Source organism: Myxine glutinosa, chromosome 7 (assembly GCF_964187855.1).
Source record: "Myxine glutinosa chromosome 7, kmMyxGlut1.1, whole genome shotgun sequence".
Taxonomy (NCBI): Eukaryota; Metazoa; Chordata; class Myxini; order Myxiniformes; family Myxinidae; genus Myxine; species Myxine glutinosa.
Window position 1 is genome coordinate 43,622,157 of NC_136267.1, and position 22,330 is coordinate 43,644,486.

The following is a 22,330-nucleotide window of genomic DNA, read 5'->3' on the forward strand; positions in this document are numbered from 1 at the left end:
GGTGTTTGGTGACGATTTTCGTTGAAGATAACCAGGCCCGTGCGGGCCGAGGTTGGTCTTAAAGTATTTTAATTACAAATTAGAGGTGCATAAGATTGTGAATCAAAGAAATACGGGTGAAACAAACTCATATGGAACTTTTTCAAATTTGTTATGCATACTTCCGCATCCGCAAGATGGCGGCCTCTATTGAGCGATTTGGTGCGTCAAAGCTTCAAAATTCTCAAGCCAAGGGATCCAGCATAATCTGTTTTTTCAACATAATATGTACGTGTTCATTGACAACACCGGCTTCCCCGGCTATTATCGTTAGTCTTGTTATTCGAAGCGGCCTTGGAAAAACGCCACGATAAAGCTAACTTAACATCGATATACACCTCAACACACAACCCATTGACGGCAATGGCGGGGAAAACCAGCTCGGGGGAGAAAACGCCCTTGGGGAGGGTGGCAAATGAATGCGCTACAACCTTCATTATGTAACCTTTAGTCATCCTGTCAAGTTTGGTTGAGATTGGATAAGCAACGACGGGATGTATTGGTGTCAAAATTTCATCAGACAGACAGAGACAAATGGCGTATTTTAGTATGATTTCATTGGAATAATGTCTAAATAAAGAAATAGTTACATAGATAGACGCAGTCTTTTTATGCAGAATTGAGGATCGTGGAAGAGCTGGAGCACAAAACAGCCCTGGACATAACATAAAAAGGACAATGAAATTGCTGGGGTGTTGGGGGACACATCAACACTACAGAAGGGTACAGGATTAAAATAGGAGACCTCGAGGAAGAAAGGACATGGGAAGGACGAGAGCAAGGGGAGAGGGAGGAGGATCACATGAGGTGAACAGGCCGGATACATGCGCAACTCTCAATCACGTAAGTGGAAGGAGAAACTGGGGAAAAGCAGAAATTGAATAGAAAGAAAATTCAAATATATTTTAAAAATCGAAATTCACCTCAAAGATTATCAATTCATATCTATACACCTTCAATACTGCATTACCTTGTCCATTGTCTTCCAATGTCATTGTCCTGGGCTTTGCACAAATATATGTACTTCAGCAATTTTTTTACGAGTGGGTATTTTTTATGAGTTTTATAAATTATCCCAGCTCATAATGTACATGTGCTAGATACAAAGTGGAAATTTCACCTAGAAAATGTATCCACGTGGTGCATTCACCAAGTTGATTGATGATCCCATTCATTCTTCTCTCTCAATACAGAACCAGAAGACAATCGTCTAAACTCGGCTACTTTTCACTTTCACATCAGAACCATGTAAATTTCATCAGATGGAGTTGATGACTTGCTTGAGATTTCATTTCGACTTTTTGTACTGCACAGCTTTTGAGGGAGCTTTCCATTGGACACCATCTGTGGAACACCACCCAAAATAAGTGTGCAATGGTCACAGATCTATGAGAGTTGTTCAAGGTAAGTGTGTGCGTGCGTTAACTTGCACTTTATCATTCAAAGTTAATCTGCACCGATCCATGTCCAATTTTAAACATACCAGTTAAGTTGCCATTTTTGAGAAAGCCCATTATTTCAGGAATCTCCTGTTTGTTAGCTAATCCATCCATATACTTGTGTTGTCATTGGTGACTCCTCATTTTCTCGATTCCTCACCAACACCAGATTTTGAAAAGGCTCAGTTTTAGACCCAACACTCTTTTCTTCTTAATTTACAAACTCCTTTTCTCCAACACAAATCTTATATTCATCTTAGTGTAGGTGACGACAATATTCATAGATGCGTTTCCTTTATATACCTGCTCCTCCTAATACTGCACTTGCTCTTCTGACTTCCAGAAATAGCAATAACTTATATATTTTCCTAATCTAATGGTACATCTCAAACATTTAATACTTGAGGCCTCACTAAATTGGTACAGTTCAATGCAGCAAATATGTAAGCACGCATCCCAAGTTGGATGATTTTATTCCAACTCTACCACCCTGGAACGATCGCTCGGGGTCTCCTTGACTATCTCACTCAGTTGAAGAGATCATCTGTTGCAAGTGGCAAAGGACGCCTCCAGACGATCAGGTTCCCTTTGATATGAAAAATAATTTCTTGCTTATATTAGAAGAAATCGTATTACTGTTCGCCTTTCTGGGAGGTGGTGGAGGAGGTTGAGGAGGTGGAGCTGGTAAGGAGGATTGCAACTCTTTATGTACTTAGCACTCCTCGACAAATTCATTCTCAAGCTTTATGGTTGATCGGAATGTCTGTCCCTCAAAATTCTTTGCAATCCTTGACCAACCCTTACAAAGGTCACTTCCCTGGCTAAATTATATCACAATTCCCACTCTCGTGACTCTGTCGATCTTTATTGTTTGCAACTACCTCGTACCGACATACCTGCCCCAATGGCCCACATGCTTCACCCAGGCACAACATTCTTTAGGTGGCTTAGGGATTTATTCTTCCTTCTGCCATGCTCTCTTTAACTCTAATTCCTCTATTCCTGCAATTCCTCTCTATGGAATTCTCTTCATTCTGAAGTGTTTCTTCTAATGGATCAGCTGCATACCTTCGAATGATTTGGAACTCAACATTTGCTTTCTTTCCCCTTCTAACCTTCTATCCACCAACTCCAAGAATACTGCAGTTACATGATAGTTTTGGGTTTAATGCTGCCACTGCCACTCTTCTGAGACCTATTAATAAAAGGAAATCAAACGCACTTCCATTTGAGATAAACATATCACAAAACTGTGCAGATAATCTCCTGGCTTGACATTTGCATTCATCCAAAAGTGCATTTGATAACACAACAATGTCCCCAGGATACGAGTTTGCCCTATTGGAAAAACCCAACATGCTCTGCAAACCTGTTATATCACTTCACACGGGAGGTGTCAAATGTTGCCACAACCCCTCCACAAACTTGCAGCAATCAGTCATTCTTAAAACAATTGTCCCAGCTCAAAATGGGAAGGCTAGCCTTGAATCACACTTGTACAAAAAAACTGCACTTGCTTTTTTATTACTTGGAAAAATCGAAGATTTTTCAAGTATATTGGTTGGTCTTGTGCGTTATTCTGTCTGTTTGCCTGTTTGTATGTCAATCACCTAAAGGTCACATTTTGAAAATGATCTTCATCAAACTTCACCAAATGCTAGAGTTGGTCATAAGGAAGAAGCCTATTGATTTTGAGATCAAAAGGTCAAAATGTCGACATAGGCCAAAGGTCAACAACTTAGGTAAAGTTTCTAAAATCCTCAATTTTCATCCGACTGACTTGAAATTTGAACATGATTTGCATATCCGGTCACTTAATTCAACCAACAATTTTTTGACGCCTAAATGTGAAAAGGTCAACATCGGTCGAATTTCTAAAATCGTCAATTTTCATCTGATTGACTTGAATTTTGAAGAGGTTTTGCATACTTGATCATTGAATTCAACAACCAATATTTTTATGTCAACATAGGCCAAAGGTCAAAAACTTAGGTGATATTTCTAAAATCCTCAATTTCCATCCAATTGACTTGAAGGTTGAAGAGGATTTACATATCAGCAAACTGAATTCAACCACCAACTATTTTGAGATCAGCATAGGCAAAAAGGTCAACATAGGCCAAAGGTCAACAACAATTTCAAATTTCTAAAATCCTCAATTTTCATCCGATTGACTTGAAATTTGAATAGGATTTACATATCGGCTAACTGAATTCAACCACCAACTATATTTGAGATCAGTGTAGGCCAAAAGATCAACAAAGGCCAAAGGTCAACCACTTTTTTTTAAATTTCTAAAATCCTCAATTTCCATCCGATTGACTTGAAGGTTGAAGTGGACTTACATATCAGATCACGGAATTCAACCACCAATTATTTTTGAGGTCAACCTAGACAAAAGGTCAACAACTTATTTTCGAAATTTCGCAGGTATCGTACTATGCACGACATATTTCTTCTTTTGTTTATCCGTATGCAACCTGTGGCTGCTGGTTGCATCATTTTCTGGGGGTGTGGTGGTGCCCCTGATGCAATTGACCCTAGGATCTTAAGCAAGATCTTAAGCAAGCTCTATGTAGGATCTATTGTGAAATTTCATACATAAAAAAGGAAAATAAATAAACAAAGTTGCTATACATGTATTATTATTTATTTATTTTTACACTATCTGAGGTTCGGAAGTGGAGCTGCCACACACAAACATCTCACTCACTTGGATATGCAGACGAATACACGAGACAATACACAGGACTGTCAATTGAGACAAACACAGAGACTGAGCGGGGAGGGGGGGGGGGGGGAAGTGCCGTCACTTCCCAGGGTGACGTCATCTCACGACAATGGCGCCGCTTTTCTTACCACACTCAATGGGGCATTTCCTCAAGAGGAATTTCCTCCTCCCCATGGATACCAACTTATAAGGATTGTCCATGCTCTATCCTTTTTTGAAATACTGAACGTCAAGCAAGGAAGTAACACGTAACGTTTTAAATTCTTTGATATAACTTAGCCTGGGTTTGAACCTCCGACCTACCAGAGATGGAGCAGGAATTTGGAATTTTGTTCATGATTCTGGTGATATCTCTCCTACTCTTCACTAAGGACACTGTGGGATCTTTGGCATCCGTCAACTAATGTCAGCAGATGGGAATATGGTATATTCAAACCCACGCTAGACAGCTTAGAGGCGAGTGTGTGTACCTCTTGGCTATCCTGCCAACCCATATTGTACAATATCGGGTAAAATAACGTGTCTTTTGTATGGTGTTTGTGTGCTGGTCTATATTCATACAGCGGACAAACATACGTTTTTGGTTTTATTGTATAGATTCATGTTGCAATGTATGTACGTATTTTATAGATACATGCATTTTACTGATGGAGACGTACCGCGCACGCAAAGCGTAAAGCGGGGTTCAGCAATCGTTTCATGTCCATCCGTCCGTCCGTCTGCCTGTCTGTCTTATCAGTTTATGATAATCAGTTTATGGTTGAAGAACAATGAATGAATGAATGAATGAGTGCCCATAACACGTGACCTATGACGTCATAACTGCCATAAAAAAATTATACAGGTGGAGTTGTACCTATGGTGGAAATTTCCTGTCAATCGGACCAACGGTTGCAGAGAAAATCATATTTATTATGTGCGGACAAGCAAACAAGCAAACAAACAAACAAACAGACAAACGGACTTAAATGCAACACTCTCTTCTCTGGCGAGGGTAATATTATTCCATCTTTTCACTGACTTATAATGATAACATAATATTAATGATATTATGAAACAATATCCCCACACCCCAAGGGGTTTGTATGAATGAATGAATGAATGGCTGAAGAACAACATATTTAAATTGAATGTTATATTTTGAACATGAATAGAAAGACAAGTTTGTCGTTTTACCGTACTATGGCTTTGAATTTGTCCCGACCACTCATGCGCAGAGAGGAGTGAGATAATATTTTACTCTGTCCGCTTGTTTGGCAGATTTGGCAGATTTGTCACGACTGTATTAAGAAACCGCAGCTTAATTTGTCCGAAGCGGCCCGAAGGTGAGGCATGAAGCCTAAGGCCTATAAGTACCGTTTTGTTGGAAGAGCCTTAACGCCGATGCTTTTGATATTTGATGGTGATTTTAACAATCGGTTTGTTTGTGTTTCACGGTGATGAAAAACGTCAAGGTAGAGCATGGCGATTATGATACATGACAGGTTCGACGGTATGTTTGGCCTGAACGAAATTGGAATCAAAATGCCGGAGTGTGGAGTCAGTCCTTGTACCGCCGTAATGACATCAGACGTAAGTAATCACATCACCCTGTCATGTGACCAGATCATCAGCTCTGATTGGTATATGTTTGAGGGGGCATACATACATGCATACATATACATACATGCATACATACAACATGCATGTATGTATGTATGTATGCATGTATGCATACATACATACATGCATACATACATACATACATGCATACATACATACATACATACATATATGCATACATACATACATACATACATATAAACATACATACATACATGCATACATACATGCATGCATACATGCATACATACATACATGCATACATACATGCATACATATATGCATACATACATACACACATACATATATGCATACATACATATGTACATGCATATATACATATATGCATACATACATACATACTTGCATGCATACATACATACATATTTGCATGCATACATACATACATATATGCATACATGCATACATACATGCACACATACATACATACATACATGCATACATACATACATACATACATGCATACATACATACATAGATGCATGCATACATACATACATACATACATGCATACATACATGCACACATACATACATACATACATACATACATGCATATTTACATGCATACATACATACATACAGTCACGTGAAAAAGTAAGTACACCCCATGTAAAGTTTTGACTTTTTCAACATATTTCAACATACAGCTATTTGATCTTCATTTCAACAATATTGACAGATAAAGGTGATATAATATAACAAATATCATTAACATTTACATTTTGTAGTCCATTGTATAATTTAAATAAACATAAATGCAAATTTCGCATGTGGAAAAAGTAAGTACACCCCGACATTTATCACTACTTGAAATACCTAAAATTAGAATCAGGTGCACCAGCTCAGGTGCAAATGATTAGAACATCGTTAGAGAGGATCTTGGAGGAACCTGTCTTATTTAAACCTCAGACATTTAGTTTGGTTTGCTCTTTGTTGTTGAAGTGTGCAGCGTCACCATGCCTAGATCAAAAGAGCCCTCTGAGGCCTTCAGAAAGAAGGTTATAGATGCCTACGACTCTGGGAAGGGATTTAAAAAGATCTCCAAACAACTTGAAATCAATCATTCGACTGTCCGGAAGATCATCTACAAGTGGAGAAGATTCCAAACAACTGCCAACTTGTTCAGGCCAGGCCGCCCCAGCAAGTTCAGCCCGAGAGCAGACCGCAAGATGCTGAAAGGAGTCTGTAAGAACCCCAGAATGTCATCACGGGACCTACAGGTAGCTCTTGCCACTGTTTATGTCAAAGTGCACGAGTCCACCATTAGAAAGAGGCTGCACAAATTTGATCTACATGGGAGGTGTGCCGGGAGGAAACCTTTTCCAGAAAGAACATCAGGGCAAGACTATAATAATAATAATAATGCATTTATTTTATATAGCGCTTTTCAGGAAGCCCAAAGACGCTTTGACAGAGTGCAAAACATAACGCATAGCAAAACATAAAGACAATTGCAAAAAAAGAAGAATCAATAGGGAAATATTCAAAGCACAAAGGAGGGAGAAGGAGAGGAGATAGTCAGGGGTTAGATGCTGTGGGTTAAATGTTGAATGCAGTGTTGAACAGGTGGGTCTTGAGTGATGTTTTGAATGTGGTGAGTGAGGAGGAGTCTCTGATGGTGTGAGGTAGCGAGTTCCAGAGGGTGGGAGCAGCGATGGAGAAGGCCCTGTCCCCCCAGGATCTAAATTTGGTCCGGATGGGGGGGGTCAGGAGGTTGGTACCAGCAGAGCGGAGGTTGCGGGTGGGAGTGTGTCTGGAGAGGAGGTCAGCCAGGTAGGATGGGGCCAGGTTATGGAGGGCTTTGTAGGTCAAGAGGAGGATTTTGTACTGGATTCTCTGGGAGATGGGGAGCCAGTGAAGCTTGTAAAGGACGGGGGTGATGTGGTCACGGGTCCGGGAATGGGTGAGTAGACGGGCAGCGGAGTTCTGAATGTATTGGAGTTTATTGGTGATTGTTGAGGGTGAACCATAAAGGAGGCTATTGCAGTAGTCCAGACGGGAAGTGATGAAGGCGTGGATGAGGGTTTCTGCAGCCACAGAGGAGAGGGATGGACGGAGACGGGCGATGTTTTTCAGGTGGAAGAAGGCTGTCTTTGTGATCTGTTTAGTGTATTTGTCGAAGGAGAGGGTTTGGTCAAAGATGATGCCAAGATTCCGGATGTGAGGGGAGGTGGACACTGGGAAACCGTCGATGTTGAGGGCAAAGTTATGGGTGGACTTGGTGAGCGTTTTTGGGCCAATGATGATTATTTCAGATTTATCACAGTTAAGTTTGAGGAAGTTGATTTGAAGCCAGGATTTTATTTCAGTGATGCAGTTTGTCAGGATAGAGTGGGTGGCGGTGGAGATGGACTTGGTGGAGATGAAAAGCTGGATGTCATCGGCGAAGCAGTGGAATTGGAGACCATGACGGCGGATTAAGTGACCGAGGGGGGACAGGTAAAGGATAAAGAGGAGGGGGCCAAGAACTGAACCTTGGGGGACACCTTGGGGGAGGGGAGCAGTGGGGGATTTGCAGTTATTGATGGAGATGAACTGACGTCTGTCAGAGAGGTATGATTTAATCCAAGAGAGGGCAGTGCCGGTAATGTTAAAGGTGGTTTCAAGTCGGGTGAGGAGGATGGTGTGATCGATGGTGTCAAAGGCACTTTGTTTGCCAATGAACACCTCGGCAAAGACCAGCACTTCTGGAACAATGTGCTCTGGACAGATGAGTCAAAGGTAGAGCTATTTGGCCACAGTACCAGAAGACATGTTTAGCGAAAACCAAAGACAGCATTTGACCACAAGAACCTGATATCAACTGTAAATCATGGTGGTGGAAATATTATGGTTTGGGGCAGCTTTGCTGCATCAGGGCCTGGGCAGCTCACCATCATAGAATCCACTATGAATTCTTCATTGTACCAGAGGGTGCTTGAGGATAATGTGAGGCCATCTGTCGGAAAGTTGAAGCTCAACCAAAGGTGGACCTTGCAACATGACAATGACCCTAAACATACCAGTAAATCCACCAAGGAATGGCTGAAAAGAAAGAAATGGAGGGTTCTGGAATGGCCAAGTCAAAGCCCGGATCTAAATCCCATCGAGATGTTGTGGGGGGATTTGAAACGAGCTGTGCATGCAAGAAACCCCTCAAACATCGCACAGCTGAAAGAATTATACATGGAGTAGTGGGCAAAAATTTCTCCCAGTCGATGTCAGAGACTGGTAGACAGTTATAAGAAACGCCTACTTAAGGTTGTTTCTGCCAAAGGGGGCAATACCACCTATTAGAGCCAAGGGTGTACTTACTTTTTCCACATGCGAAATTTGCATTTATGTTTATTTAAATTATACAATGGATTACAAAATGTAATGTTTCATGATATTTGTTATATTATCTCACCTTTATCTATCAATATTGTTAAAATGAAGATCAAATAGCTGTATGTTGAAATATGTTGAAAAAGTCAAAACGTTACATGGGGTGTACTTACTTTTTCACGTGACTGTATGTATATGCATCGGCCTATATATACACCAACACCTGTTTACAGTCAGATTCAGATAGGGATCCTAACCCAGACTAGGCAGCTCAAAACTTACTACCTGTGTATCATCATGTGGGACTTGTGAAGGAAGATAATCCGACAATGAAACTAGATGTTGTGAAGATGGACCCATGGAACCAGCGGTTGGCGCTGCATCACGAAGCACGCCTTACCTGTACTGCTATACAAGTAGACTCGTTTAATCTGTTCGTGCTGTATGTTGCGATGACGTGGACGTTGAGCATAACCTTGCAGACATGTCTTGTCTCCACGGGGTGAACCAGGAGACACCAGCGATCGCCTTAATACGTTATGATTGATCAAACGCGGCGATGTTGCTTCAATAATCACGTGCGGAAGGTTTCTGAGCATTTCGCGCGCGATTGCGTCGAATGTCGAATGTCGCTTCCAACTGGAGCACGCGAAACCAAACTGACGGCTTCACGTTGCGTTCAACACGATCGGGCGCCGACGGCCTCTCGTTTGACCGACAATGCCCCGAGATGGCCGCTTGGCCGCAGCAGGCGCGTTGCGAGTCGGCGCTATGGCGTCATTACCTGCTCGCTATGCAGAGTCCTGGGCGCGGGCGGCGTCGACGGGGAGTGCATATAAGCGGGGGCCGGACACAAATACAGACAGACAGAGTGCAGACAGACTAAGGGATAGATACGTTATCCGAGCTGGTGATCATGAGGGCGATGAGATTCGGTGCGCTTTGCCTTGCGCTCGGCTGCGCGTACGGGGCCCTGTGGGACGACGTGCCTTTCCGATGTCCGCCGTGCACCCAGGACAAGCTGGCCAAGTGTCCGACACCGCCCGAGAGCGCCTGTTCCGAGCTCTTGAGGCAGCCCGGCTGTGGTTGTTGCCCGACGTGCGCGCTCGCCGAGGGGGAGTCCTGCGGGGTGTACACGAACCGTTGCGGGGTCGGTATGAAATGTCGACCCCGAGACGGCGTGGACAACCCGCTGCATTCGTTGCTGGACGGACAAGGCCACTGCACCAGACCCAGCGACGCGGCCCCCAGAGGTGCAGGTAAATATATACAAACAGGTCGGACAGTCCCAGGGGCACGTCCATTCCCATTCCTTTCGACGAAGCTTGCGCCTCTGGTCAAGCAGGTACTTTGAACTTGAGGGGGACGATTTTGATGTCAATATGTCGATTGAAAGGTACTGGGAATCACTTTGAATGACCATTGCATTCTGCGCACCGTCTGCTTTGCTTTAAGTACGAAGCGAACACCACGTTGGCTCAAAGTTGCAGGAGGAACTAGAATGGCACTCAGTAGAGAGCATACCTCCACCTGGTTGGCCATATCACTCAATAGTGAAGAATCACTTAAAAATATATACTAGCTGGATCCCGATCTTCACCAAAATTGAATCCATTCTTCCTCGTCACACACCCAACCTGTCCAACAAGTTTCGTCCAAATACATCCGCAACTTTTTGAGATATCCTGCTATGTATCGTTTTTGGACCTATCTCCCAATGGTGAAGAATCACTTAATAAATTGAATAATTCTCATATCCAAATCTATATTCAGATCTTCACCAAAATTGAATCCATTCTTCCTTTTCACACACACAACATGTTCAACAAGTTTCGTCCAAATCCGTCCACAACCTTTTGAGATATCCTGCTGTGTATCGTTTTTGGACCTATCTCCCAATGGTGAAGAATCACTTAATAAATTTAATAATCTTCATATCCGAATCCATATTCAGATCTTCACCAAAATTGAATCGATTCTTCCTTGTCACACACCCAACCTGTCCAACAAGTTTCGTCCAAATACATCCGCAACTTTTTGAGATATCCTGCTATGTATCGTTTTTGGACCTATCTCCCAATGGTGAAGAATCACTTGATAAATTAAATAATTCTCATATCCAAAATCTATATTCAGATCTTCACCAAAATTGAATCGATTCTTCCTTGTCACACACACAACGTGTCCAACAAGTTTCGTCCAAATGCATCCACAACGTTTTGAGATATCCTGCTGTGTATCGTTTTTGGACCTATCTCCCAATGGTGAAGAATCACTTGATAAATTAAATAATTCTCATATCCAAAATCTATATTCAGATCTTCACCAAAATTGAATCGATTCTTCCTTGTCACACACACAACGTGTCCAACAAGTTTCGTCCAAATCCATCCACAACGTTTTGAGATATCATGCTATGTATCGTTTTTGGACCTATCTCCCAATGGTGAAGAATCACTTAATAAATTAAATAATTCCCATATCCAAATCTATATTCAGACCTTCACCAAAATTGAATCCATTCTTCCTTGTCACACAAACAACCTGTCCAACAAGTTTCGTCCAAATCCATCCACTACTTTTTGAGATATCCTGCTATGTATCGTTTTTGGACCCATCTCCCAATGGTGAAGAATCACTTAATAAATTAAATACTTCCCATATCCAAATATATATTCAGACCTTCACCAAAATTGAATCCATTCTTCCTTGTCACACACACAACCTGTCCAACAAGTTTCGTCCAAATACATCCACAACTTTTTGATATATCCTGCTATGTATCGTTTTTGGACCTATCTCCCAATGGTGAAGCATCACTTCATAAATTAAATAATCTTCATATCCGAATCCATATTCAGATCTTCACCAAAATTGAATCCGTTCTTCCTTGTCACACACACAACTTTTTCAACAAGTTTCGTCCAAATCCGTCCACAACTTTTTGAGATATCCTGCTGTGTATCGTTTTTGGACCTATCTCCCAATGGTGAAGAATCACTTAATAAATTAAATAATCTTCATATCCGAATCCATATTCAGATCTTCACCAAAATTGAATCGATTCTTCCTTGTCACACACCCAACCTGTCCAACAAGTTTCGTCCAAATACATCCGCAACTTTTTGAGATATCCTGCTATGTATCGTTTTTGGACCTATCTCCCAATGGTGAAGAATCACTTAATAAATTTAATACTTCCCATATCCAAATCTATATTCAGACCTTCACCAAAATTGAATCCATTCTTCCTTGTCACACAAACAACCTGTCCAACAAGTTTCGTCCAAATACATCTGCAACTTTTTGAGATATCCTGCTATGTATCGTTTTTGGACCCATCTCCCAATGGTGAAGAATCACTTAATAAATTAAATAATTCCCATATCCAAATCTATATTCAGACCTTCACCAAAATTGAATCCATTCTTCCTTGTCACACAAACAACCTGTCCAACAAGTTTCGTCCAAATCCATCCACAACATTTTGAGATATCCTGCTATGTATCGTTTTTGGACCCATCTCCCAATGGTGAAGAATCACTTAATAAATTAAATAATTCCCATATCCAAATATATATTCAGACCTTCACCAAAATTGAAACCATTCTTCCTTGTCACACACACAACCTGTCCAACAAGTTTCGTCCAAATACATCCACAACTTTTTGATATATCCTGCTATGTATCGTTTTTGGACCTATCTCCCAATGGTGAAGCATCACTTCATAAATTAAATAATCTTCATATCCGAATCCATATTCAGATCTTCACCAAAATTGAATCCATTCTTCCTTGTCACACAAACAACCTGTCCAACAAGTTTCGTCCAAATCCATCCACAACATTTTGAGATATCCTGCTATGTATCGTTTTTGGACCCATCTCCCAATGGTGAAGAATCACTTAATAAATTAAATAATTCCCATATCCAAATATATATTCAGACCTTCACCAAAATTGAAACCATTCTTCCTTGTCACACACACAACCTGTCCACCAAGATTCGTCCAAATCCATCCACAACATTTTGAGATATCCTGCTATGTATAATTTTTGGCCCTCTCTCCCAATGATGAAGATTCACTTCAAAAATTCTAGTAGCCGGATCTGAATGTGGATCTTCACCAAAATGTAATAATTTCGTCCTTGTCACATACGCTACATCTCTGCCAAATTTCGTTCGAATCCGTCCACAACTTTTTGAGATATTTTTTTCACAAACGGACAGACAGACAAACGGACAGACAGACAGGGGTGAAAACACAACCTCCATCCACCTTTGGTGGCGGAAGTAACTACAGTCGCACTTTCAAGTCTTAGAGAACACTTTAGACACTACGTCTTGTCCGTTAACTTCATGATTAGAACCAGAAGACACTGATTTTTATAAAATATAATTTGTCTTTTTTTTTTTCGATAAAGACCGTCAATGCAGGGGTCGCTGTCTCGGTGATTGTTGAGTATGGTATTTCGGAGTCTGGTATTTTGCTTTCATAATGGTCCGACGCATCAGCCGCGTTGAGAAACAGTGACCGACCACATGCGGTCGAAGTAGATACTTCTGTCCCTTCGCTATTATCAGCCTCTGGGGTTAATGAATCTCCAGACTGTAATCATTGATAGAATCACAAATATTTGAACATGGTGCTGCATTTTAAAGGTATACTGGTCAGAAATACGGAAAAGGACGTGGATATTCATCATGGAATGTAGTTCGGTGTGATTCGCTTGTTATGACTGAAACTTTTGCACTGAAGTGAGAAGTGACAGCGAAATCCACGGGCGTTGTTCAATACCCGAGTTAGTTACAATCATACGAAGCAGCGAAAACACTTGCAACGAGGAGTATATACAGCGCCTTCAGAAAGTATTCACACCCCTTGACTTTTTCACATATTGTTGTGTTGCAGCCTGAATTTAAAATGGATTAAAATTGAGATTTTGTTTTGTCACTGATCAACACATAATACCCCATAATGTCAATATATACAGACTTGGCATTTAATATTGAATATTTTTTTTTCTTGACTTGGGTTTACTTTCTTAACTCAGTATATCAATCTGGTGAGTTTCTTTTACACTTTGGTGATTTATTTGTTAAAAGAACCATGTCACTGATTGTCTGTCGCAGCAAGAAGTCAACAACAGGATTATATCACAGGTGGCATGGCAAAATGTACGGACAGGTGCATTTGATGATTGGCTTCACAGTCGGGTATACAAGGGTTGTTGCGTTCTGTATTAGTGTAAAACAACTGCTGCACATCTCCAAAAGTTATTGCCGCTTCCTCTGGAGATGGTCCGTCAACTCGACAATGCTGTTTGTCATGGAGTGGTGGCTTTACGAAATTACGGCATGAAACAGCATGCTATTGCTCGGCAGTATGGCATCACTCAAGGTCAGGTGTCAAAGATCCTGAAACGAAATGCTCAGAGGGGTGTCCCTACTCCAATACCGAGGCCAGGAAGTCCCCGCAGAACCACAAGGAGGGATGATCGCCAGCTGCACCGGTTAGTCCGCAATGGCCGTACAAAGTCAGCTAATCGGCTTAGGGCTGAGTGGCAGCAACTGACAAATGTGCTTGTATCCAGAAGGCTAGTCAACCAACGACTGGTTCAAGCAGGCTATCGTGCCAGGCGTCCCCTGAGAAAGCCACGCCTGACCAGACAACACCGCCAGCGCCGATTGCAGTGGGCCAGAGAGCACCGTCAATGGCAGCCAGGACACTGGAATCACGTGTTCTTCAGTGACGAGTCTAGATTTCTGGTCTATCATCAAGATGGCCACGTCCGAGTGCGCAGACAAGTGCATGAAGCCTACAACAAAGATTGTATAGTGCCAAGAGTCCAAGCTGGAGGTGGTGGGGTGACCGTTTGAGCTGCTTTTCATGCAGGGGGCAAAACTGACCTGGTTGTTCTGAATGGAAACCTGAACCAGTTCAAGTACAGGGCCATTCTGGAAGAAACATTGCTTCCATTTGCTCGTGCAGCCTTTCGAGGAAACTTTGTCTTCCAAGATGACAATGCCCGGCCTCATCGTGCTCGCATGATCCAACACTTTCTTGCTGACCGTGGTGTAGAGCATATGGAGTGGCCTGCCATGTCCCCGGATATGAATCCGATAGAGAACTTGTGGGCAGAATTAATGCGTCAAATCGACCACTTGGACCAGCAGCCCACTTTTGTGCGTGAATTGCAGCAGGCTATTGTCACTGCATGGCAAGCGATTCCTGTCCAAACCTTGGCAAATCTCGTGAACAGCATGCCTCAACGTGTACGTGCTCTCCTGAATGCTCGTGGGGGTTACACGAAGTACTGAACTGTAATTTTACTGTCTGTAATCCCAGTCGTAATTTAACTTTTGTTTTTGTTAAAATAAATTTTTGGCTAATGCGCAAAATAAAGAGATACTTCTGGAAAACGTACAGAAGTTTAACACAGTACTGTCCATGAATTGAGTTCGATATCAGTTTACATCACTTTCAAGGATCAATTTATTTGTTTCGAAATGTCAAATGTGGTTTTTGTTTCTTTTAAAGGTCACATTAACAAAATCTAGAATAATTTCAACATAATTCCAATGAACTTTTGGTTGTAAGACATCTTGAAAAGTAAGTTCACCCCCACAAAAAAAATATTCCATATTAAATGCCAAGTCTGTATATATATATTTTTTTTTTTTTTATAGAATTTTTATACAAAATAATTAAAAATGCAATACAGAAATATCTACTTTACATAAGTATTCAACCCCCTGAGTCAATACTTCAAGCCTTTGGCAGCGATTACAGCTTCGAGTCTTCTTGGGTATGTCTGTATCAGCTTTGTACATGTGGATTTTGGGAGTTTCTCCCATTCTTCCTTGAAGATTTGCTCAAGCTCTGTCAAGTTGGATGGGGAGTGTCACTGAACAGCAATCTTTAAGCCTTTCCACAGATTCTCAATACGATTCAAGTCTGGGCTTCAGCTGGGCCACACAAGGACTTTCACGTTCTTGTTCTGAAGCCATTCCAGTGTTGCTTTGGCTGAATGTTTGGGGTCATTGGCCTGTTGGAATGCAAATCTTTGCCGCAATCTAAGGTCTTTTGCTCTCTGAAGCAGGTTCTCCTCAAGGATTTGCCTGTATTTGGCTCCATACATTGTTCCCTCCATCCTTACAAGCCTCCCAGTCCCTGCTGCTGAAAAGCATCCCCATGGCATGATGCTGCCACCACCATGCATCATGGTTGGGATGGTGTTATGTGGGTGATGAGCTGTACTAGATTCCACAAGGCGTAGTGCTTTGCATTCAGGCCAAAGATATCAATTTTCATCTCATCAGACCACAGAATATTTGCCTCATTCTTTCAGAATCTTTCACGTGCTTTTTTGCAAACTCCAGATGTCTTGTCATGTGTCTTTTTCTCAGGAGTGGCTTCTGTCTGACCACTCTCCCCTAAAGCTCAGATTGCTGAAGTGCTGAAGTGCTGTTGTCCTTCCAGCAGGTTCTCCCATCTCACTGAAGGAATTCTGTAGTTCTCTTCAGAGTGGTCATTCGGGTCTTCGTCACCTCCTTGACCTAGGTCCTTCTTGCCTGGTTGCTCAGTTTGGTTGGACGACCAGCTCTAGGGAGAGTTGGGTAGTTCCATATTATTTTCATTACCTAATGATGGAGTTCACCATACTCTTGGGAACTTTAAACACTCTAGATATTGTTTTATACCCTTACCCAGATCTATTTCTCCTCACAATTCTATTTCGGAGTTTTACGGACAGATCCTTGGACTTCATGGTTGAGTTTCTTCTCTAACATGCACTGTCAACTGTGTGAACTTATAGAGAATGGTGTGTTTCTTTCTAAATCATGTCCAATAAATTGAATTGGCCACAACTCCAGTCAAGTTGCAGAGAAATCTCAAAGACGATCAAAGGAAATTGGATGCACCTGAGCTCAATTTGGAGGGTCATAGAATGGGGTTGAATACAAATCGACTCAAGACATTTCAGCTTTTCATTTTTAATTCACTTGTAAGAATTTCTAAAAAAAAAAAAAAAAAATTGATATTATGGGGTATTATGTGCAGATGAGTGACAAAAAAAAATCTAAATTTAGCCCATTTAAAATTCAGGCATAAACACAACAAAATGTGATAAAAGTCGAGGGGTGTGAATACCTTCTGAAGGCACTGTATAATAGTCTCTTCTCCTGGATCTACTGCCTCTGTGTCAACATCCTCATCCTCTCTCTCTCTCCCTCTCTCTCTCTCTCTCTCTCTCTCTCTCTCTCTCTATCTCTCTATATCTCTCTCTATCTCTCTCTATCTCTCTCTCTCTCTCTCTCTCTCTCTCTCTCTCTCTCTCTCTCTCTCTCTCTCTCTCTCCCTCTCTCTCTCTATATATATATATATATGTATATATATATATATATATATATATATATATATATATATATATATATATATATATCTACGGTTTTGAGATTGGCACATATTGATCATTAACGGTTAAAGGGTTGCCCCCCCATAGTTAGTCCATGAGCAACACGTAGGCCACCTTAGAGTACTAGTTATGTCATAGTATGTGTAAGTATAGGCCATTTCCACTAGTAATATCTGCGTTGTGTAAAGACATGAGTTTAGGTCCCCCTTCATTTTACGTCCACCCTCCAAGTTCCACCTCCATCGGCATAATTGATCCCGCGCCCCATTTGGCTGATCCCTCAGTTTGTTACGCTTTGGCTACCCGCAGCATTTGTTATGCTTTGGCTGCCAGCAGCGTTTGCTGCCCTTTGCTCACTCACTAGTCGAGTAACACGAGGTAGGCCTAAGAGGAAGGAGCGCGGGGTTGGGGTGGGGCGGCGTCAAGGCAGCGCGTCAGAGGCGATGACGGTAAGGGCCACCAGCCAACCAGGGCTCTAAGGGCATGGCGTGATAGGGCGTGGTAAGGCGCATCTGGTAATTGCTAGAAGGTTCGCGGGGCGTGCCTATAAAAGTGATTGCGAAAAGCCCTTGAACAGGACTCGTTGGGAAAGGGCGTGATAAAAGGACTTGAAGGACTAGCGCTGGAGGGACTTGTTACAAGGAGGACTTGGAGGACTTACGAGGAGTGGTGAGCAGGACTTGCAAGAGAGCACGAGAGAGAACGAGGAGGACTGATTGGCACGAGAGAACTCGCAAGGGGAGAGCGCCCACGAGAGGACTGGGAAGAACGTAATTCGCAGCGCTCGCTTTGGGGACATTGCGCTATATCTCAGTATTACGTACGTGCCGAAGGAAAGACAGCCAGACGCGCCGGTGGCGAATATCGCTTATTCAGCCACGCGAGTGAACGCGGCAATAGCCGCCAGTGTTAACCGCGAACCGCCAGAGCCCAGACCCTACCGTTCGCCCCGTATTATCCCGTGTGCGCCAAACGACACGCGGAGAGCTCCTGCCCCTCTACTTACCATCTGCCCGGGACGAACTGGAGGCCGGAGGGAGCTGCACGAGAGCCATCCCTGGAGGTGGTGAACATCATCCTGCAGCTGCAAACCCCGTGTGAGTGTGTCTGTGTGTGAGACGGGCCCGTTTGTCCTGGGGATTAAGTTAAGACTGTATAAGGCTGCACTGTGTCTCTCTTTCTGGAATCATTGTAAATAGTGTGAATAAATTCTGTTCTTCCTTTCTTCCCAATTCGACCGCTTCTGTGATTTCTCCATTGGCTAAGCGTGGTACGAGTAAGATCGCTAGAACCGGGTTCACCAACTAAACGGCACGGATCGCGTGTACGCATCGCTCTGCCTCTCAGCACGCGCGATTCGTGCGGGGCTTATTTCCTCGTTTCTGGGCAGCGCGAGTAATTAGGTAATAGTGATTCTAGTCCTACGACCCTATTTCGCGCTGTCCGGGAAGGATGTCATAGGTCCCTGGTCCCGTCGGCCAGTCAAAGACAAGGGGACTAATCCCCCCTTGGTAAGGGGAGAAGGCCGGCGGCGAGATCCGCAACAATATATATATACTAGCAGAAGTACCCGGCATTGCCGGGCGGGGGAGGGGAGGGAAACGGGGGGAGGGGGAAGGGTAGGGGAGGAAGGGGAGGGCCAGTCAACAATGACATTGCAGTTCTCATGGTAGGAGAGCAGCACAACAATCGTGACATCGTCCAGCATCTTCGCGACAACAGCACGAAGCGGATTTTGGAGACTCACCGATCCTGTGATGCATACATTCTCAACCCGTACATTCGCCCTCTCGACTCAAGCTCACTCGGACAAAAGCCTCGCACAAGTTACACCGTGAAGGCCCAATGGCCATGTCTATGCCACAAATCAAGTACATGAGCGAGTCTGGCGCACTGAATTGAAAATATATAAAACGCTCATACTCCGTGAAAAGTGTAGCCGCCGTGTCGCCATCTTGGTTAGCACGACTCGACCAACTTGCTTCGCGGATCTCGTTTGTTTTGACCGTGTCCCAGATTTTAAAAGCCAGACAACTGTTAAAATGCCATTTTGAGCGGCAATAAACTGCTCCAATCGGTTACGGAAGGGTTGTGGAAAGATGTTTCACAGCTGTTTCAAAGACGTTTAATTCATATCGCACAAATGGACACAAAACACACACACAATCGACACACACAAAAGGTGAAAAAACGCAATCGCTTTTCGCTCTGAATTACGTGCAAACGTGTGACGGAAATCACCATCGCCCAGCATCGAGTGCCAACCAAGATGGCACCCGGTAGCTGCATCTCCACCTATGTGGTGTGAATGGAAATGGTCATTGATTCGATATATTTTCCGTTCAATGGTCTGGCGGCGGGGATGGAACATCATGTGATCGCTCTGAGCGAATCAGCGAGCTTTCTCTGCTCTGCTCTGCGCTGCTGCTTTGCGCTGCTCTGCCACTGGCTCAGATTCCATGTATAATATTCCTCGCTGAAATGCGCTGAGGTAAATATGAATAAAAAATATGGATCTCGTCAAATATTTTTAGGTAGGCCATGTCCTTCCCAGGCTCAATGGCCAATGGCCATGTCTGTGCCAAATATCAAGTACGTGAGCCTCTCCGTTTAGGAGTCTATCGGTAACATTACACACACACAAACTGTGTTTTATGTTCAATGGTCTGGCGGCGGGGATGGATCATCACGTGATCGCTCTGAGCGAATCAGCACGCTGCTCTGCCACCGGCTCAGATTCCGTGTATAATATTCCTCGCTGAAATGCGCTGAGGTAAAAATATGGTAAAACAAGTACAAAAAGTTTTAATTAAAACAAAAGCCGCGTCGATGTTACACAATGCCTAGATGCAGCTGTGCCTATAACGTCGATGTTATAGGCACAGGACATTCCTATTGATTCGATTATTTGATGTTATTTTTGTGCAAAGTGAAAATATATCTCGGCAATTTCCCGTGTGTGGCGACGAATTTTTAATATATCTCGGCATTTTCCCGTCTGTTATTTCAGGCGGTGTATGACTGACCATGCCGCGATTTTAAAAATATATATCTCGGCAATTTCCCGTATGTGGCGACACGTGAACGAAGCTATGCTCCTCTCTCCACATTATTGTGACGACGTATAAATTAAATATTTCATCATGATGATTGTCATCAAATGGACGAATTTTTAATATATCTTGGCATTTTCCCATCTGTTATTTCGGGTGGTGTATGACTGACCATGCCGCGATTTAAAAAAATATATATATCTCAATGGACTTGAAGTTACAGGCCTTTGAGAATTCATTTCGTTCTATAAAGGGCAACTTTCATCGGATTTTCTTCCCTTTTTTTTCAACCGAGTCTAAAACTATGTTAGCGACTGTGAAAAATGAAATGATATATCGAATTTGATTTGAAATAAAACTGTGTGAGAGAGGAAGACACCACGGGCCTACAAAACAGGCCTCAAAGCTATGCGAGTTAATAAAATGGTGGATATTTGTTTATATGAAGCCTCTCCCACAATGGGTGGAGCTATGGTTCCCAGAATGGGTGGAGCTTTGAGGTTTTGTCTTCTCTGCAAGAACAAGAAGAAGAAGAACAAGAAGAAGAACAACAACAACAACAGCAGAGGGCACTCTATGACCAGCGTCTTACGACGCAGCTAAAAATATTATGAAATAATTTTTTTTAGGTAGGCCATGTTCTTCCCAGGTTCAATGGCCATGTCTATGCCAAATATCAAGCATTTGAGCCTCTCCGTTTAGGAGTCTATCAGTAACATTACACACACACACACACACACACACACACACACACACACACACAAACTGTGTTTTATGTATATAGATGGTCTGGCAGCAGGGATGGAACATCACGTGATCGCTCTGAGTGAATCAGCGCGCTGCTCTGCCACTGGCTCAGATTCCGTGTATAATATTCCTCGCTGAAATGCGCTGAGGTAAAAATATGGTAAAAAAATATTATGAAATACAGTATTTTTTTTTAGGTAGGCCATGTTCTTCCCAGGCTCAATGGCCATGTCTATGCCAAATATCAAGCACGTGAGCCTCTCCGTTTAGGAGTCTATCGGTAACATTACACACACACACACAAACTGTGTTTTATATATATAGATTTATATATACTGAACATAAAAAGAAACATCACTTTCATCTTTTGAAATGTGCAGCTTTACAAACACGTTTCTTCAATTGTAATGGCTGATTATGTAACGAGAACTTCACTTCAATCACCTGGTTGATCAACAATGGCATGCTTGAGTGGTTCTGTATCGGGATCTTTCCCTTTAAATAATGACCCTCATAATGAAACCCTTCAGTTCTTGTGGTTAGACATTCATTTACTGCTGTCTATAGTCACTCTAGAGCAGGGGTTCTTTACCTTTTTTGAGTCATGGTCCCCTTTGAGTATCTGGTGAAAGCTACGGACCCCTCCCCAGAAAAATGCACAAACGCCCATAAACACAAAATTTTGCATACAATGAATACATTTTATTGCATAGGAAAATTATTTCCTTCACATATCGTCATAATCAGAATAAAAAACAATCTTTACAAAGAATTTATCTCACTTTTTTCATGCAAAAATCAATGACCATTCCCTGAATAAAATGAAATATATCCAAATTGTGCAAATTAAACCAAAAAAAACTTCAATTCTGCTCAAAAGTACATTTCAGTGAGAAGGCTGTTGTTGTTTGGCTTCAATAAGAAGATGAAATTGGGGAGTGGTCTTTGACAAGGCAACACGCATGTCAT

At 42.4% G+C, this 22,330-nt stretch overlaps 1 protein-coding gene and 1 long non-coding RNA gene across 2 annotated transcripts in view; one reads left to right on the forward strand and one right to left on the reverse strand.

The window, feature by feature from the left end:
* Nucleotides 1–576: 576 nt before the first annotated feature.
* LOC137431177 (uncharacterized) lies at nt 577–9,931 on the reverse strand. Its single transcript, XR_010985208.2, has 2 exons — nt 9,541–9,931; nt 577–1,383 (listed from the first exon to the last, which is right to left on the reverse strand). It is a non-coding gene; the product is annotated as an uncharacterized LOC137431177 (long non-coding RNA).
* A 55-nt stretch (nt 9,932–9,986) lies between these two features.
* The window catches only part of LOC137431189 (insulin-like growth factor-binding protein 2), a gene marked incomplete at its 3' end in the record, with an annotated part of 91,621 nt that continues 79,277 nt past the window's right edge, over nt 9,987–22,330 (forward strand). The window contains 1 exon segment of the mRNA XM_078781588.1: nt 9,987–10,399. Within this exon segment, the coding sequence (XP_078637714.1) occupies nt 10,057–10,399 (343 nt within the window).